General features: G+C 36.1%; 1 protein-coding gene across 2 annotated transcripts in view; it reads left to right on the forward strand.

Moving 5' to 3' along the window:
• Window positions 1–20838, forward strand: part of LOC138329154 (uncharacterized) — a 40277-nt gene that overhangs the window by 3048 nt on the left and 16391 nt on the right. For both annotated transcript variants that reach the window (XM_069275919.1, XM_069275920.1), the window contains exons 5-27: window positions 2543–2645; window positions 3222–3299; window positions 3674–3803; window positions 4195–4243; window positions 4754–4854; window positions 5496–5562; window positions 6287–8117; window positions 8751–8884; window positions 9198–9280; window positions 9635–9717; window positions 11700–11856; window positions 12391–12468; window positions 12855–12894; window positions 13458–13543; window positions 13714–13841; window positions 14007–14077; window positions 15894–15984; window positions 16318–16457; window positions 18414–18500; window positions 18702–18826; window positions 19252–19425; window positions 19819–19941; window positions 20346–20640. In XM_069275919.1, the coding sequence (XP_069132020.1) occupies window positions 2543–2645; window positions 3222–3299; window positions 3674–3803; window positions 4195–4243; window positions 4754–4854; window positions 5496–5562; window positions 6287–8117; window positions 8751–8884; window positions 9198–9280; window positions 9635–9717; window positions 11700–11856; window positions 12391–12468; window positions 12855–12894; window positions 13458–13543; window positions 13714–13841; window positions 14007–14077; window positions 15894–15984; window positions 16318–16457; window positions 18414–18500; window positions 18702–18826; window positions 19252–19425; window positions 19819–19941; window positions 20346–20640 (4254 nt within the window). The remainder of the gene's footprint in view (window positions 1–2542; window positions 2646–3221; window positions 3300–3673; window positions 3804–4194; window positions 4244–4753; window positions 4855–5495; window positions 5563–6286; window positions 8118–8750; window positions 8885–9197; window positions 9281–9634; window positions 9718–11699; window positions 11857–12390; window positions 12469–12854; window positions 12895–13457; window positions 13544–13713; window positions 13842–14006; window positions 14078–15893; window positions 15985–16317; window positions 16458–18413; window positions 18501–18701; window positions 18827–19251; window positions 19426–19818; window positions 19942–20345; window positions 20641–20838) is intronic.

The raw sequence follows: 20838 nt of genomic DNA on the forward strand, positions 1-20838 counted from the left end.
ATCTATATAGCTTGGCCCTACACAGAGAGGATACAATCAGCTATCTCATTTATGTAGAGGTGAGTGACAGGTATACAGTAAATACAGAGATCTATATAGCTATGGCCCTACACAGAGAGGACTTACAATCAGCTATCTCATCCTATGTAGAGGTGAGTGACAGGTATACAGTAAAATACAGAGATCTATATAGCTATGGCCCTACACAGAGAGGACTTACAATCAGCTATCTCATCCTATGTAGAGGTGAGTGACAGGTATACAGTAAAATACAGAGATCTATATAGCTATGGCCCTACACAGAGAGGACTTACAATCAGCTATCTCATTCTATGTAGAGGTGAGTGACAGGTATACAGTAAAATACAGAGATCTATATAGCTATGGCCCTACACAGAGAGGACTTACAGTCGGCTATCTCATCCTATGTAGAGGTGAGTGACAGGTATACAGTAAAATACAGAGAGCTATATAGCTATGGCCCTACACAGAGAGGACTTACAGTCAGCTATCTCATCCTATGTAGAGGTGAGTGACAGGTATACAGTAAAATACAGAGAGCTATATAGCTATGGCCCTACACAGAGAGGACTTACAGTCGGCTATCTCATCCTATGTAGAGGTGAGTGACAGGTATACAGTAAAATACAGAGATCTATATAGCTATGGCCCTACACAGAGAGGACTTACAATCAGCTATCTCATCCTATGTAGAGGTGAGTGACAGGTATACAGTAAAATACAGAGAGTTATATAGCTATGGCCCTACACAGAGAGGACTTACAGTCAGCTATCTCATCCTATGTAGAGGTGAGTGACAGGTATACAGTAAAATACAGAGAGCTATATAGCTATGGCCCTACACAGAGAGGACTTACAGTCGGCTATCTCATCCTATGTAGAGGTGAGTGACAGGTATACAGTAATATACAGAGAGTTATATAGCTATGGCCCTACACAAAGAGGACTTACAGTCAGCTATCTCATCCTATGTAGAGGTGAGTGACAGGTATACAGTAAAATACAGAGAGCTATATAGCTACAGAGCACAGAGAGGACTTACAGTCGGCTATCTCATCCTATATAGAGGTGAGTGACAATTATGTAATGAAATACAGTTATATCTGATACTTGTATTTTACAGTCAACCTTTTGAATTCATAAAATGTCGTTACAAATGTGATTGGATTGTTAATTACCGTATTTTTGCGCGTATAGTGCGCACCCGCGTATAGTGCGCAGGTACGTTTTTGAGTTTCATTTTGAAAAAAAAAAATATTTACAAAAAAAAAAATCTCAGTTTTTGTATCTTCGTTCACAACATTTTGCATTGCCTCCAATCACTCTTGAAGCACAAAATCAAATGGTTCTTATTGTTTATAAGTGCTTAAAACAACCTTCTGTTCATTAAAATTAACTGGCGAGAGGAGTTTGACACGATGATTGACACTTTGTTTACACAACGGCAGGCCTAGTTAGCTTGTGAATTGCCGGTGACACTATAATGAGGATATCAACAACAATGTTTTTACAATCAAATAATTTACCATACCTTGTGTAATTCCAAGTGGTATCAATCAAGTCTATTGTGTATCTGTTCGGCATTTAGATTTAATCATTGTCCAAGATATTAGCTGGAAAGCCGACTGAGTAGGCCAATCAACCACAGGTGGCCGCCATATTTGATTACTGACTGCACGCTTCCGTATTCTCAATTATTTCAATTAGTATTGAAATCAGGATGATGTCTTACAGAACCATTTCAAAAGATAGTAATAAGAGTAAATTTTACAGTCATACCATCATTTATAGTGCCGATTGGTCAGTGTTAATGTAGGAAGGTTTTAGTTTCGTATTTAATTTGCTGGCTCTGCATGTGGGGTTAAACTCACTTCCGTAAACATTTGCAAGTTCAAAAGTTTTCACATGCAGGAGAAACTTATTTATAAGGTAATCTATCTAATGTGACGAATTAATTACACACTTATACGTCGTTTCAAGCTCCAGGCTATATTCATTTAGCCATTTAGATTTGGAGATACCTTACTGAAGATTCACGATCGTAACATGAATCCGGTCATGAACACACGTGCTCTCAATACGGACTTTCAAGGAATTAAAGATAAAAATTTCAAGAGATGTTTTCCTTTTATATTGAATATATGCATTGACCATTGACTTAAAGATCCAAGTATTTAATCATAATTATTTCACGACAACGTGTACAAAATGTTACTGCATAGCTCGGACCTGCCGGTCGGTGATCATAACCCAGGCCATGCCTTGTACATGAACCTGCGTATAGTGCGCACCCCCAACTTTTCACTTGATAAATTATGAAAAAAAGTGCGCACTATACGCGCAAAAATACGGTAGTTTTCAGATTGACATTGTTCTTCTTTCTTCGGGATAAATGTTGGGTCATCATTTTGTATGTAAATTGGCTATATGGTAGTAAATTGGTTATATGGTAGAAAATTTGATAATCTGCAGTTTATCTTGTTCCACATGGAGTTCACTTGTATGTGGTTTTACCATTTAGGCAGTGAAGATTGATACAACTGAAGTGACAGTTTGGTACAAAATTGGAACCATCGCTTTGAAGCTCTACAATTTCCCTCTGGCCAGACTGGGCTTTGAAAAGGTAAAGAAACAAGAATAAAATGAAAAACAAAACAATATATAGATATTTTATATAAAAAAGAAAAAACCGTTTATATTGGTTTTGTGATTATGGTATTGTGCAGAAAGTTTAATTACACACATATATATATATTTGAATGACAATTTAATGACCCTTGATCATAATTGAAACACTTGCATCTCTAGTCCAAATCGTCCATGTTCAGAATTTTTTAAAGTCTATAATGACATCTGTTTTCTGATATATCTGTCTGGATTGTGAGTTTTCTGAACTAATGCCGTCCCGATTATTGTAGATCAACTGTATCATACCAGGTAAGACACCATCTGTACCCTGCATCGTCAGATTTCTATAGGGAGGATATTACTGTTAATATTAGTAATTAGATTCACTTTTATGATGTATTTTGGTGATAGGCTACCATTGTGTATTACCTTTTGTTTTCGATAACATACATGTAATTTTAACCTCTTTGTCATAACACTTTTGATGTACTGTAATTTTTCAGGGCCTACATTGTAATCCTAACCATTGGCCATGCCTGGACCATGTTGTCACTTTGCTGTATGCTATGAATGCCTACATTGTAATCCTAACCATTGGCCATGCCTGGACCATGTTGTCACTTTGCTGTATGCTATGAATGACTACTTCAGTAAGTATCGTAATCCTGAATTACTCAGTGTAATATAATGGTATTTATTTATGTAGTTCATGAAATTTAAATTATTTTGTAGGTATGATACACAAGTTATGTTTAAAGTATTTTATGGTTGGACCACAAAATCTGATGTGTAACACATAGACTAAGTACAATTGCAATGTATACAAGTTAAATGTAATGCAAATATGATACTGGTATAAGTTGTCACCAAATGGCAGCAGAGAATTGTTATGTGTCTTCAGAATGTCTAGAGTATTTATATTAATTGATGTTGTATTGTCACATTTGTTTTAAAGGAGGAAATTAAAGAAGTCTATTTTATTGCGTGTTTTCATTAGATATTGATAACTTAACTTTCCGTTCAGACTGCATGTATTACATCTCGCGGGCATTGGAGAAGGATTTTGAGTACACTAAGGGTCTGGCATTCAGGAAACAAATCCTCAAAGAACACCCATCACTGAAATATGACACAGACGAAATGTTTGAAAAGTGGTAATAAAATTTTGTTTACATTTTGGTTATTCTAATATTCTGATTTATATAAAATATAATTGTTTAAAGAACTCACATCTACAAAATATAACAGAATATTTTAACAGTGGTAAAATTTTCTTTATCTTCACAGAATTTTAAAGCTCTGATTATAATACAAAGTATAACTGAACATATTGATACTTATTTGTGAAGCAAAAAGGAAATTACTGTAGCTTTGACATGCATTAAGATCTTAGAGAAATAACCTTTATATGGTTAGTATTTCAAATTTGTTTTTAATTACCGCCTCAGTGGATGATATTTCTGACACTCTATACTAAAGTTTTCAAATAAAGCAAGCAAAACCTTAGACTTCAATAATTCAGATTGTGCTATCTGTATTATACAGTGATCCTGTGGTCCTGCTGGCCAAAGTTGACCCGACTGAATCTGAGGAGGTAAACAACAAAAACCACATTATTATTTTGTGAAAACATCATCTGCAATTTATAAGTAGATACTGTAAACTTATTAATTAATTTCACATTTTCATGCCTTACTACCTTTTTCACAGTTTAAAAATTATTATAAAAATTGAAATTTTATTTCACTTGTTTGTTGAAGCCCTTTCACTGCTATCTATTTTTGCGAACTTTATAATTAGCTGCAAAATATGTCAAATAAACACACTAAAATAGATTTCTGTACAGTTAATTCTAGTATATATCTGTACTTGTGTTCCATGTCAAGGCTTGGCTTCCAGGTAGTGCTAGACAGCACGGATTAAGAAATGATGTTATCAGAATAAATAATCAGATAGATCAATTTTTCAAGATTTGTTTGTTACTTTAGAGTCTGTTAAAACCTATAAAATGTCATTAAATTGATCATGATGAGATAAGAATATTTTGTGATTAAGAGGTGTCGGAGAAGAGACCTTATTTATGTGTATATTGTTTAATTCACAGTATATTAATGAGGCACTAGACTTGAGAGACAGACGTAGAGAGCTGGCCAAGGAACCAGAACCTCTTCCCATCAAACTCACAAAAGTCATCACTCATTTCACGTAAGTTTAATTCCAGGGGGTTGTATCTGGTGTTTGTAAAACAATATTATGTATATAATCAGTCCTATTGAGTTTCATACTGTGCTGTGTTGTTGTTTTCCTTTGTGATTTCATATAATAGAAGGAAGTACTGCCATATTATTGTTAACTAAATTCAACATGATTCATGATTTTACCCTCTGTCCGTTTTCCCCCATTGTGGACTTGTTGACTTGAGTCTACAGCTGTTATTCTTTAAATGGCCCTGGGTGTTAATATAGGATGTTGATATAATTTGTAATATAATTTTTCATTGTGTTCCAATGATTGCAGATAAATTAAAACAAAAAAAACCTGTTGTCGTCCAACAACTTATTAACATGAAAACTTCCTGCATCGAGCCTTATAACTACATTCAGTGTGGAAATCTAGAGAATAAAAAATATGGAGAGAGTTTATAAAATTTACAGCTATTTCTTGTTGTTATACACTCAATTGATAATAATCTACTACAAGCATTGAGATGATCCTTACACTACAAGTATATATATATATATTGAGATGATCCTTACACTCTCTTAATCTGATATTTTCACGATCACAGAGTGTGACATTTTAGCCATTCAAACTACAGTATACAGCAACTTTGTAATCTATTGCAGGTGGAAGAACTTGGGAGAAAGTCTTATTGAGCTGTATGATCGGGCTGTACATTCTGATCCTCCACTGGTAAGTTCTGTATGCTGTAGACCACTTTAGTTTTGCATAAAAAATTTAATATTTGCAAATACATACGGTTAATTTGTGATGGAGGGCTCTAACTGACAATCGTGCATTCATGTACAGTTAAACCTGCGTTAGGGACCACCTCTGTGTAATGACTACCTGTTCAATAAGACCTATTTCTAGGGTCCAAAATTACCAATTCGAACACAATTTATTTCTGTGTTTAAAGATCATTTTCCCCTGTGCCTTGAGTGGCCGTAATAGACAGGTTTGACTGTAACAAGGTTTTGCGAAACCTTTGGGTTTGAATTCGAACTCTCTCACAGCATTATGAAAAAAAAGTTTCTCGCAAAAATAAAGTAGTTACTTCCAGATGGAGTTCAGTCGGAGTGTTATAGATTGTATCAGAATACTGAAAATGTTTTTCTGCATTCATGAAGCAAATTCCAAAAAATTACATGTCAATCAAATACATACTTTTATCAACATGTTATTATGATATTTTCTGCTTTGTAAAGTTTGAATATTTAAACAGACTTTTGAGTGTCATGATAACTTAACAGCATGTAAAGTTTCAAAAATAGAAATGTTTTCCTGACAATTTACAGATGTAATAATTTACTTCTTAATTTTATTTATTTTTGTGTGTGTGTGTGGTGCAAGGGAAAATGTAAATGGATTATGCTGTAACAGTGTTTTTCATTTAATATATGAATAATATTTACAGAGTCTGGGCCTGCACGTAGACCTCTCAGAGTATAGTAACTGTACAGATTTACCTCCTGTACAACCTGATAAATCACCTACAGCAGAGGAGGCTTCTGAAAATTCAGGGGAAATGGAAGTCGACTTGGTTACCATGGATACAAGAGAAAAAGAATCTGTAGATTGTAAAAAGACTGAATCAAATACATCTGAAATCCTTGATGTCCCTATGACCACAGACGACCCAGCTGCTCAGACAGATAAAGAAAATGTTGTAGCCATGGAAACAGATGATGCTTGTGATAAAATGAAATCTTCGTCTCTGATGCCGTCTGATTCCTTTGCCGTTTTGCCATCGTCTCCTTTACCGTCAGCTGTGAGTCAGATCAGCTTAACAGATTCATCTGTAGTGACAAGTGATGCTGTAATATCATCTACTTTAATCTCTGAGGAGATGCAGGTGATATGTAGTGACAAAAGTGTTGTACAGTCATCTCTGTCAAAAAGTCAGGAGCTCACAGGAGAAAGTGAGCATCCACCTGTGGTTTATAAGGAAAAGCAGCCTGTCCTAAGTCCTACCAAAGTACAGCAGTTTTCCTCTGCTATATCAGAGCAGCTGTCACAGCCAACAACTCCAGTGTCAGGCGTCTCACTCTCTTCACTGCCAGGACAGTCCAATGTACTGCCACAGTCTTACTCAGCAATTACAAGTGTGTCATCAAGTACCTCGTCAAAATCTAACATAGAAACATCAGGGAGAACTGTATCAGATATGATTATGGAGACTGAACCTACTTCAGAAACTCCCTATGCAAAGATTTCAGGATCATCACCAATGTCTTCAGCCTCCCAACCTTCTACTGTTTCCTCTTCATCACTATCATCAGGGATGTCCCCTATGTTAGAATCTAGACTAGCTCCTTTATCACCACCATCCGTGATAGCACCAACAACACCTGTGTCTGAGACACCGAGCTCAGAAATACCACCAACCACACCAATTTCCAGCATACCACATCCAACTCAAATTATAGGAGTACCACATTCCACTCCAACTTCTGAAATGCCACACTCAACTCAAATTTCAGGGATGCCACAGGCTACTTCAATTTCTGAAATACCAAAACCATCAGCAATAACTGGAATGCCACTGTCAACATCAATTACTGGAATGCCGCAGTCAACATCAATTTCAGGAATATCAAAGACATCATCAATCCCTGGAATGCTACATACACCAGTTTCTGGACTACTACAAACATCACCTGTGTCTGGGATGCCACAAACATCACCTGTGTCTGGGATGCCACATACATCGCCTGTGTCTGGGATGCCACAAACATTGCCTGTGTCTGGGATGCCACATACATCGCCTGTGTCTGGGATGCCACATACTTCATCTGTGTCTGGGATGCCACATACATCGCCTGTGTCTGGGATGCCACATACATCGTTTGTTTCTGGGATGCCACATACATCACCTGTGTCTAGGATGTCACATACATCGCCTGTGTCTGGGATGCCACAAACATCGCCTGTGTCTGGGATGCCACATACTTCATCTGTGTCTGGGATGCCACATACATCGTCTGTTTCTGGGATGCCACATACATCACCTGTATCTGGGATACCACATACATCACCTGTGTCTGGGATGCCACATACATCGTCTGTGTCTGGGATGTCACATACATCGTCTGTGTCTGGGGTGCCACATACACCGCCTGTCTCTGCCCCTATATCGCAGCCAGTAAACACACCTGTCACAGAATTATCGTACACAATTCCAACTATGTCAACACCTGTATCACCCTCGTCTTCACCCAGTGTACACAAGACCTCCCCTATAACAGGTAAGTACTCAGCTTGGTAAAACCTCCCCTTTAACAGGTAAGTACTCACCTTGGTACAGAACCTTTGTTTTATTTGTCCAGTAGCTAGACAGAGCTGTTTTAAGGCAAGGTCTTATATATATATATTTATATATAATACCAGATTATCTCAGATAACATGTGGAAGGATTTCCTGAAAACAAATCAGGCATCAGTTGTTCAAAAGGTGATTAGGCTAATCATAAATTAACAAAAAAAATTAAATCGAGATAAAAAAAAAATTCTTGGAGCTAACTTGACAAAATATTACTAATTTCCTATCAGTCATTTAATCCATTCTTTACCTACTCAACAACTTTACAAAAAACGTAATTACAGGTTTTGCAGCAAACCAGAAATAAAAGTTCCTCTGATCATTTAATTAAGTTAATTTAATCACCATTTACAGCTAGGCCTTGGTGTGTTGGGAGAAAAATGGACCATGATAGTAATATTTGGTGTTTTGTTTCTTAAATATATACTGTATTATCTGTGTAATTTTTGACACAGTTTGATATCATTATCTGAATGAGATCTTCTTATCATATTATGTATCAATTAACATTTGTTATTAATAAAAAAAACTGAACGTTTGATCTGTATATTTCCTTTAAGCTCTTCATGACCATACTTGCGCAGCACCTGTAGAATCTGAGGACCTGGGTAAAGGGCGCGGCAAGGCCACTAAAAGGAAGAGAGGTTTCATTCCCGAGGACTTTGGACTCAGTGTCAAACGTAGAAGTGCCAGAGTAATTATTTCGTTATAGTTATTTATGCCCTACCATTAATGACGGGGTACATGGGATGTCATACAGTGTTACTCATGTCTCATGTTTTGTCCCGTCCCATACCGTCCTGCTTTGATTTGTGGAGACGGGGTATGCATATCTATTTAACAGACACTAGTTTCGTTTTATGATCAAAATATTGCAAAGAAATGAACTTAACAAAACAAATTAAGTAAAATATTTGTATAACAACAAATCAGAACTTATCAATAGAATCAGAAAACATCCATGTTGAATCTTGTGATATCATTTAGTATTTGTTTTATTGTACTAGGTGAGAAATGTGAGTAAACCTAAAGAGGAACCCAGTGTCAATTTTGAAGAGTTGCTTATCTCCTTCTTGCCATCAAGTCTCAAGTAAGTTCAAATCTCTTCCTTTGATTAATTACAGAAAACAGTTTATCTGGAGACTAGAGTACATATCTGTAATACAATGTAACTGATTTGACCAATAATTTTTGTGGGACACTATTTCTACAATTTTGCAAGATACTGTTAAGTTGTGGTTGCAAGAATTACATTTCATTCATCGTTTATGGGTATTGAAATCATAATTATAGACTTCTATAAGGTAATGCCAGTCATTTTATTTTCAATATTGTTAAGTCATTTTTAATAAAAGTAAACAACTGTATATTATATAAGGGCATTTTTATGCATGCCTTATAAGATGAGTGGATGACGACACATGTCATTTTTTCTTTGCTGTAGACAAATGAACGAAGATGATGAAGTGCTTGTGGTTCAGGAACAGGAACAGTCTTTAATAAAAGACTGTGAAGAAAAAGCTGCAGGTATAATTCAGCCCACAGTAACGCATTCAATTATTAGCTCACCTGGTCCAAAGGACCGAGGTGAGCTTATGGGATACCGCAGTGTCCGGCATCCGTCGTCCGGCGTCCGTCAACAATCGACTTCTTCTCCATAACCGCTGGTCGGATTTCAACAAAATTTGACTGGTAGCATCCTTATGGGCTACTAACTGAAAATTGTACAAATGATGGGGCTGACCCCCCAGGGGCCTGAGGGGCGGGGCCAAAAGGGGTCAATTTGGCTATTTCCATATAAACGACTTCTTCTCTGAAACCAAGCATGGGATAGCACCCATAATGCAATGGTAGCATCCTTATAGGGTGGGGATTCAAAATTGTACAAATGATGGGGCTGACACCCTGGGAGCCTGAGGGGCGGGGTCAAAAGGGGTCAGTTTGGCTATTTCCATATAAACGACTTCTTCTCTGAAACTAAGCATGAGATAGCACTCATAATGCAATTGTAGTATGTTATAGGGTGGGGATTCAAAATTGTACAAATGATGGGGCTGACCCTGGGGGGCCTGAGGGGCGGGGTCAAAAGGGGTCAATTTGGCTATTTCCATATAAACGACTTCTTCTCTGAAACCAAGCATGGGATAGCACCCATAATGCAATGGTAGCATCCTTATAGGGTGGGGATTCAAAATTGTACAAATGATGGGGCTGACCCCCCGGGGGCCTGAGGGGCGGGGTCAAAAGGGGTCAATTTGGCTATTTCCATATAAACGACTTCTTCTCTGAAACTAAGCATGGTATAGCACCCATAATGCAATGGTAGCATCCTTATAGTGTGGGGATTCAAAATTGTGCAAATCATAGGGCTGACCCCCCGGGGGCCTGAGGGGCGGGGTCAAAAGGGTCAATTTGGCTATTTCCATATAAATGACTTCTTCTCTGCAACTAAGTATGGTATAGCACCCATAATGCAATGGTAGCATCCTTGTAGGCTGGGGATTCCAAATTGAGCAAATGATAGGGCTGACCCCCGGGGGCCTGAGGGGCGGGGTCAAAAGTGGTCAATTTCCATATAAATGACTTTTCTCTGCAACTTAATATGGGATTGCGCTCATAATGCAATGGTTACATCCTTATAGGGTTTGAATTCAAAATTTTGCAAATGATGGGGCTGATCCCGGGGCCTGAAGGGTGGGGTCAAAAGGGGTCAATTTAGCTATTTCCATATAAACGACTTCTTCTCTGCAACTAAGAATGGAAGAGCACTTATAATGCAATGTTAGCATCCTTATAGGGTTGGGATTTGAAATTGTACAAATGATAGGGCTGACCCCCGGGGCCTTAAACGGCAATAGATGTGAGGTCAAAAAGGTCAATTAGGCTACTATTTTCATATAGATTACTTTGTCTCTGAACCTATGTATTGGATAGCATATTTGTATGGTATCAATAGCATCATGGTATGATTGTGATACAAAATTAAACTTTGGGAGTCAATTTTGCTTATTTTTCTAATTGTCAGAGTCTTGTGATAATTACTAACAAAAAACCAGGTGAGCGATACAGGCCCTCTGGGCCTCTTGTTTCATTTAGAAATAAAAACAGATAATTATGCTAATATACGGTACGTCTTGACCTCAGTATCAAGGTCAAATAAACACAGTAATCCAATATTGTTTTTGATGATAAAGATATATACCCTGGTACACAAATCCTAAACCCTCCTCAACAATAGAAACAAAATCAATTAAATGTTTGTTTTCCTAATAAGTAATATTCTTACAGGTAGGATTCAGCACATGTTTTGTTATATTTGATCATAATGACCTCGAGTTTGATATCAATAAGTAGCAAATAAATGAGTTTATAAGAAAAAATATGGGTTTCTTTTTACTAATAATAAATCTTGTTTTCTAAATACATATGATTTAAGATTTTATTGAAGTTTGTTTTGAATCAAATCAACAGTTTTAGTCTTGTCTGCAGTAGAACTTCTTACATGACAGGTGGTGAAACAGAGCTAACCACGGAGGTACAGAAACTAATCACAACCGAGGATACAGAGGTCAGGGAATTCTTAAAACAGAGCATTAAAAATGCAGGAACTATCTCTCTGATGATGCGCTACCTCTTCGCCTTGGCCAAACATGGGGAGGCTAAATGGTAGGTATCTTGATGAAGTGATTGTATAATGGATCTCTGTAATACCATAGTGTAGTACAGAGAGATTAAAAATTGTAATTCCTATCGACAACATCTTTATAATGACTTAAAAAGATCATCTAGCAATACGGGGGTTTCGAGATCCCAAAAAATGATGTATGTGAAATACAATTTACAGTTGATTAGTCCAACTATCTCGACATTGTGACGTCATCATTTGATGTGTGTTTTGTGACATCATAATCACTGGAAGGTGGGACTAATTGACTGTAAGTAGTACTTTACCTTGGTCATTTATGATCTCAAAACCCCTGTATTGAAAAATGATAAAAATCTGCTTCATTTGTCAAGCTTGTTTGGGTGGAAGCAGGTGGGGTGTTAATGTGGAGGTGACTACCTGCCAATGGGAAGACACTAATAGGCAGGTTAATGCCATTCATTTATGTTACATAATGCTGCAAAAGAAATTTAGTTAATTGAAATAATCAAAAGTTTTGTACTGATTATAATGTGTGATTATTGTACTTGTAACAGGACATTGGGACTGACAGACATATACCTGAAGGTTTATAGTCGAACAAGGAAACACTTTGATCTCCCAGACATCTTCAGGTAAGTATATATCAATACATAAAAGCTATTAAATTTTAAAGGTTCAGAAAAGTGGTATGGAACTATTTGATTGTTTTTAGCATGCTAAACCTTATCATGAAATATTATTATAAGTGCACACAAAATTATCTGATTCTTCTATTTTTAGCAGTTACTGTAAATATTACTTTTTTTGTGAGCATATTAGAATTAATGATGAAATATCTAGGATACAGTAAACTTCAATTTGACTTGATTGTTCTGCAATGAGACGAAAATGAACCTAGAAATGAAATACCTCTTTGACTTTGACATGCATTTCCACTCATTTCTTTACACGTGGAATTCAATGTATTGTTTATGCTGTTAAATGCAGATTTATAATTATAATTGTCTTCCTTGTTTAGCTTGAGCGATTCTGAGGAGTACACACAGAACTTGGGAAAGGTAAGAAATGCTTTGTCTTTGTATCACATTGATACCATTTAACCAATAGGATCTTTTTCCAAATAAAAGGACTATCAACATGTCGTCAGTCAATCAGTTTGGTATATCTTACTCGGTACAAACATCAGATTATCTTTGAAAGTTTGTTTTATTGTCAGTTCAACAGACCCGAAGGTTCAATAACAGATATGATAAAAAGTAATAAGCAATATGCTGATATGCAACTTCTTTAATTTAGATAAGTATCATTAATAGATATGAGGCACAAAATATCACAGAGCTGTTATCATCTAACATCTGTCACCTATGGGTTCTAAACTTGTTACCAATAATAGAAGGTTTGTACTAACGTCTATGTAATTCAAATCAGATAAAATAACAAACCATGTGTTCATGCACATTATGGTCACACTTACTGGTAATCAAAATCAATGGGATATACATGGATATTTGTTCATGAAACCAACATATCTAAAATATTCCAAATTTTCAATTATATGAGCTTATGGTTTATTAATCAAAGACAATATTAGATTATACAATGTTTTTTCTTCTTTGAAAAGACCTGCCAGTTAGCAGCAGAATTCCAGTTAGATCAGTGGATTGTCAATAACAGAATGGCCATGTCACCTGGCAGCTCTCCTAGGAGGTAAGTAAATAGTTATTTTAGGAATATTTAAAAAAGATACAATGTGACTGACTGTTTTGCAGTATAGCCATATCTGCCAACTTTACATATGACTTGTAGAAATAAACTATCAGTTCATTTTGTGGGATGATAAGATTTAACTCAGATTCTATATATATATATGTTTACAGCCCTGGGTCCCAGCAGCTTCATACCTCTGACCTGCCGTCTCACTGTAACGACGACCTCTGGTTCATCACAGGGTTGACATGCTGTGGAGAGGTGATGGGCTCACAATGGCTCCCTCACTGTATTAGAGGTACATGAAATAAATAGTCTGTAGTCTCAATAGGGTTCCTCTGTCAAACTATTAAGTTACTATGTAATGGCCAAAATTGATAATACAGTGTAGTTATCAGAAGTTGCATTACATTTAATTTAGCTATGTTTCGAATAATTTATTTTTTATTTTTCTGAATTTCAGTATACTGGATGAAGTCTAGATTTTATATGCTACAAGGCAAAATGGATGATGCCTTGTATTGTTTCCAAAAGGTGAGATCTTTTAAATGAAAGGACTACTACCTTTTCGGGGCATAAATTAAAGGTTTCTGCAAAACATGATAGCATAAGAAAATATACATCTAATGGCCTGAGATGAGGTTACAACACTAAACATATGCAAGATTTCCTGGGTTATATATGATAACAGTGTAGATTCATTTCGCTGATTTTGCCTTCCGACAAAGTGATAGTCAGCTACCGGGCGGTATTCAGGACAGCGGCGGGAAACATAGACGACCCGCATTATGAAAATTAACATTTTATTTATTTGAATTAAATAGTTCTGAATGCGATGATAAATGTAGTATTAATGGTAAGTTCATAACTTTTATGAGTCTATAAAATTATCAATTTCGTTGTACATTCCCATTTTAACAATTAAAAGCAGTTTCAGATAGATAGTGTGCCTTTAAAACACATTCAAATTTTATCATAATATGACCATGTGTGATATCTATATTGTTTTTCAAATGAAGGAACTAGATAACCCCTAAAACGTTTTAGTGCGAGTGTACTTGTACTATTATTTTCCTTGTCGGTTGTAGAGTCTGTGTACATCAGCTATGCGCAGATTCCAACTGCACATGCGATACCAGAAGTCAGTGTCTAATAGTATTTAATAGATTTTCGCCATGATTTAGTGACACCAAACTTTCAAAATATGTATTAAGATATACTTGTCAGTGATAATGTACTATAAATTAACAACAGTGACATTACACAGTGCTACATGCATTTGTTTTGTGTAAACTTCAAGCGGCGTATCATACAAACTCTTACATCGGTCACGATATTCTATGCATCTGATCGACTTTGGAAACTTCCGGAACAATACAATGCAATTCAGGTTTATATAGTCAATAAAAGAAAGTGACGAAACGGATAACTTTTAGTACTGGCCACATATTTAATTTATTTCACATCATCCTAGGTCCTAGGTGTACGTTGCACTATCGCTTACTAAACCCTGTGACCATAGACTGCATTTGCTGCAGTTATAATTAATATTTATAAAATTACACAGCCTAAAGAGCCTTGGGTAAGAGAAACAGAATAAAAAACATTTTATAAAAAATATCAGTCTGAGTGTCTGAGCTCTAGATCTAATGTACCCAAGAAAGGCGTTCAGGCATGACACAGGTAAGTCACCACGTGCACAGAGACTGGACGGTGTTCTAGCGGGCGACTATTTTGAACAGAGAAACAAGTGTATCATATCAATATCAATATGATAATAAACACACTTTTATGTAACAAAGAACTTCAAAGTAATTTCACATTTAATGTTCTGATGAAGTTAAGGAAAGTATTTATTACAATGCACCAAGGGTGTAAACCATCTCCTTGCAATAGTCCCAAGGATAATGAGCGAAAGTGCTACGTACACCTGTTGCAGAGGATGATTTCATAGCGGAAATTAAGATTAGAAAGTATTTAGTGAGCGCTTAATGTCTAACAGACATATTTCTAGTTAAGTTTTAACTTTGCACCATATATAGTGAGTAATAATTTAATTGGTGAGAAGAAAGGCTTAAAAGTTTTATATGTTGATGTTTTGTGAACATTTCAGATATTCTAGTACAAGAAATTGTTCCAGCTTTTCATACTAATATAAAAGATATTTGGGCTATATGTAGTATAGATATGTTGATGGGCTATATGTAGTATAGATATGTGGATGTTTTCTTAATTCTTACTTAAAGGCTTTTGTCAATAATTACTTAGTATATTTTTTACAAGGTTTCAACTATTAAAGTATACAATATATAGTAGAAACTGACAATTTGAACTTTTCCCAAACTTTCAGACATTAGAGTACTTGGAGTATAGTAAAGAACAGGGGGAGCCCACCAGGATCTGCCTTGTCAACTGTAAAATGGACAGGATTATATCAATTGGTAAAATTATCTACTCAGCAATTTATTCCTAACATCATTATGTAAGAACATAGAAAATACAATGATGTTGAACCTGTCTTTGTGATACTAAGTTAAGATTCTGTTATGTTGGCATATGATATAAATACAACCTGGTTGGATGACTTTTGTTTAATTCGGACATTTTGTTTTGAATGGTATGTAATATTTTCGTTTTATAAGATTTTTAGTAGGTGCCTAATACATTTCTATACTATTCAACCTCTTTTCATTTGATTACCATTTATTTTAAGATGAGTAAAACAAGCCCATGGCCAAAAGACCTTATGTTGTATAAAATTTGACGTTAAACAGATCAGGTAAAGAGCCACCAAGAGTCACTCCATAGATGTCAATCACTGGAGGAAACACAGAAGTTGTACGAGGCTGGCAACTACGAGAAAGTGGTGGACTTTATTCTCCAAACATTTACAAAACCTCAACTTAAGGGCAAGGTGGGTTGTGACAGATTACAAAGTGAAAGGTCATACGTTTAGGGTATTGATATAAAGAACAGCATACATGATATCTGTAGGACCAGGGGCTAAAGGACACAACCTTAAAGGTCAGGGGTTAAAGGACGCAATCTTAAAGGTCAGGGGTTAAAGGACACAATCTTAAAGGTCACGGGGTAAAAGACACAATCATAAAGTCAGGTGCTAAAGGACACAATAGTAAAGGTCAGGGGTTAAAGGACACAATCTTAAGGGTCAGGGGGAAAAGGACACAATCTTAAAGGTCACGGGGTAAAAGACACAATCTTAAACGTCAGGGGATAAAAGACACAATCTTATACAGTCTAGTGCTGAGACATGTTACTGTTTGATATACAGTCTAGTGCTGAGACATGTTACTGTTTGATATACAGTCTAGTACTGAGACATGTTACTGTTTGATATACAGTCTAGTGCTGAGACATGTTACTGTTTGATATACAGTCTAGTGCTGAGACATGTTACTATTTGATATACAGTCTAGTGCTGAGACATGTTACTGTTTGATATACAGTCTAGTGCTGAGACATGTTACTGTTTGATATACAGTCTAGTGCTGAGACATGTTACTGTTTGATATATACTCTAGTGCTGAGACATGTTACTGTTTGATATACAGTCTAGTGCTGAGACATGTTACTGTTTGATATATAGTCTAGTGCTGAGACATGTTACTGTTTGATATATAGTCTAGTGCTGAGACATGTTACTGTTTGATATACAGTCTAGTACTGAGACATGTTACTGTTTGATATACAGTCTAGTACTGAGACATGTTACTGTTTGATATACAGTCTAGTGCTAATAGCTGAGACATGTTTACTGTTTGATATATAGTCTAGTGCTGAGACATGTTACTGTTTGATATACAGTCTAGTGCTGAGACATGTTACTGTTTGATATACAATCTAGTGCTGAGACATGTTACTGTTTGATATAAGTCTAGTGCTGAGACATGTTACTGTTTGATATACAGTCTAGTGCTGAGACATGTTACTGTTTGATATATAGTCTAGTGCTGAGACATGTTACTGTTTGATATACAGTCTAGTGCTGAGACATGTTACTGTTTGATATACAGTCTAGTGCTGAGACATGTTACTGTTTGATATAGTCTAGTGCTGAGACATGTTACTGTTTGATATACAGTCTAGTACTGAGACATGTTACTGTTTGATATACAGTCTAGTGCTGAGACATGTTACTGTTTGATATATAGTCTAGTGCTGAGACATGTTACTGTTTGATATATTGTCTAGTGCTGAGACATGTTACTGTTTGATATACAGTCTAGTGCTGAGACATGTTACTGTTTGATATACAGTCTAGTGCTGAGACATGTTACTGTTTGATATACAGTCTAGTGCTGAGACATGTTACTGTTTGATATACAGTCTAGTGCTGAGACATTTTACTGTTTGATATACAGTCTAGTGCTGAGACATGTTACTGTTTGATATACAGTCTAGTGCTGAGACATGTTACTGTTTGATATACAGTCTAGTGCTGAGACATGTTACTGTTTGATATACAGTCTAGTGCTGAGACATGTTACTGTTTGATATACAGTCTAGTACTGAGACATGTTACTGTTTGATATACAGTCTAGTGCTGAGACATGTTTGGTTGACTTACTGTAGAGCGGGTATAACTTTAAAGGAAGAGTAAGCTATAATAACTGAGGTGTCCAGGTCATGTGGGCCTCTTCTTTATGGATCCTTTTGCTGAACATTTTATTTAATTTTAATTCATTTAATAGAAAACCATATATTGCAGTGTTTAAGCTGCAAGTTTTTCTCTTGGAAATCAGCATTTTATAAAATGTTTGTTGATTTAAAATAATTTACAGCTTATTAATGTATATTGAAGTAGTTTTGCAGTCATTTAATCATACCTTATTTGTTTTCTTTATTATAGACTGTGGCATTCAGTGCGGCAGTACCAGAACGTCAGTCACAGCTAATCCTTCTCCAGGATTCACTCTTTAAAATGGACGCCCACAAGGTAAGCACATTCAAAGTATTGTCTATGTTAACGTTTCATTTCGATGACTTGTAAAGTAACTACTTTTGGGCTATCACATTTAATTAAACAAATGAGAAGAATTTTGTAGTTCAAGTATATATCATATGAATAAGCTGTAAGGTTTGTATCTTGTTTGATAAATCTTAGCAATGAAACTTGTCGTGATTTGTTTTTAATCAGAAAGGTATGGTGTGGGGTGAGGTGTCATTTAACGAGGCGGTCCAGTGTTATAGGAAAGCTGCCAACATGGAACAGAAGGCAGCCTGGAGTGACACACTGTCTCAGATCTGTCAAAACCTCATCAGGTAATTCATACATACATCATCACATAAAGCAAATATAATTGGGTGAACCTGAAGACTTATCACAGATAATAAATGAAATGAATTGAACTCTGCTTATTAAACATACTCTCAAAAAAAGAAAATCACATATTTTTGTAGCAGATATCCCATATGACAATTGCTCTGATGGTTTTCTTCAGAAATGACAGTTTATACAGATAGAGCAAAATATTGAGGAAAAAAACTCTGCAGCTCTGGTTTTCTGTTTAGTAAAGCAAGGACACAATGATATGTTGCCATAGTGCCTCCCCTACACACACATCCTTCCATCGGCATCCCCTACCATGAAATAGAGAGATGAAGTGTTATACCTGGTGCATCCAGTCCCATTTAGATTTTATATGAGGGTTGAGGCAGTGATTGATTTGTATTCCTTTCTTTAACAGGATACTTGACAAAAAGGACTGTGTTTTGAAAGAAGTTCCGAACACAAATCTTGTGAGACTCTCAAGGAATTTAATCAGCATTATTGATATCACCATGGCAGCTCCAGACAGTGCAGTAGAAATGCCTATAGGCACCGTGTTACCATGGATACTACTGTATAAGTTAATCAAATTGTACGTCATCCTTTAGTATGCTACAGATAAAAAGATATATAAACCAACATATTTTGTGCCGACTTATGAACTACAAATTAATTTGACTGATTGTTTTATATTGGTGATTGGTTTGAAGATGATAGTCACATCATGTGATGAAAGTAATTTCCAAACAAGTTTGAACCACATAGCCTCTAACAAGTGTAGCTTGAAGATTAATAAACTGTATTTTGATGTTGCCAACAAGATGCACACATAACTTTTAGAATGATCTGGAATTTCAATTGCCTATAAATGAACACGGCAAACTTAAGTCTTAGCACAACAACTGATTGAAAGATTAAATGTTTCTTTATGACATAAATTTGTACGTAGAGTTTGATTGAAGTGACAAAGTTTCTGATATTATAGTGAGGAGGATAAGATCCGCTCAATGCAGCTATCCACCCCAGCAGACTCAGGACAGGCAGACTTACTGGACGGAATGCCATCTTACCTGATGTTGTTAAATATTGCACACGAATACCTAGCTAGGTAGGTCATAGCATCCATCGAATGGTAAAACATGTATTGGTTTGATGTCTTGAAATCTACTGATAATTTTGAACAAAGGTAATAACAATCTTTTATTAATCTGTGGAAATCCCCTAAATGTCACAAAACTTTTCTTCCATTTTGAAAAAAGGTAGTTTCCCTTGAAACCTAGATTGATCCCTGGTAATGTTAATTTGAACTTTTTGAAACTGTAAAAATGTTTGTTTATACAATGTAAATGAGAGTACGCTGTTTTTTATACCTTCACTGTATATATCTCCTATTGTATCAGGTCTTATCTCACTGTGTCATGATTAACATGTGGGATTTGGCATTTGATGTGTAATACAGATGTATCTAGTGATCCAATACTTGGATGTGACGGGTAGCTTCTCTGCTTTCAGACATAGTTGGTGTACTAGATCTAATGGATCTCTGCTGCTATTCTACCTAGAGGTAGCTCAGGAATTCCTAAGTGGGTCATACCAATTCAAGCGTGACATAGAACAGTCCTACGAACAGTGTGTGTATTGCCTGTTTGGTCACCCCAGCAAGAAGGGACGGGCCCGTCATCTGATGGACCATAACGCTGCCCAGATAGACCTGACATGGGACAGCGCTCAGAAGATCTTTGAATATTTTAAACCCAATTCTGTGCCTGAGTTTGATAGCTATAAGGCAGACGCTGTATCAGCTGATGTAAGATATATCGCATCCTGTAGAATGTTCATATTCTTTTGTGTTGATATTTATGTTAAGGTCATATAACTTGTGGTGTTTAACTGTATCCTGTTGAATGTCAACATTACAGATTCTGAACACAGATTTTATAGCTGCAGTTTTCATTGAGTTTATAATTGCATGTCTCCTGTGTTTATAAATAACAAATACATTCAT

This window comes from Argopecten irradians, chromosome 8 (assembly GCF_041381155.1).
Source record: "Argopecten irradians isolate NY chromosome 8, Ai_NY, whole genome shotgun sequence".
Taxonomy (NCBI): Eukaryota; Metazoa; Mollusca; class Bivalvia; order Pectinida; family Pectinidae; genus Argopecten; species Argopecten irradians.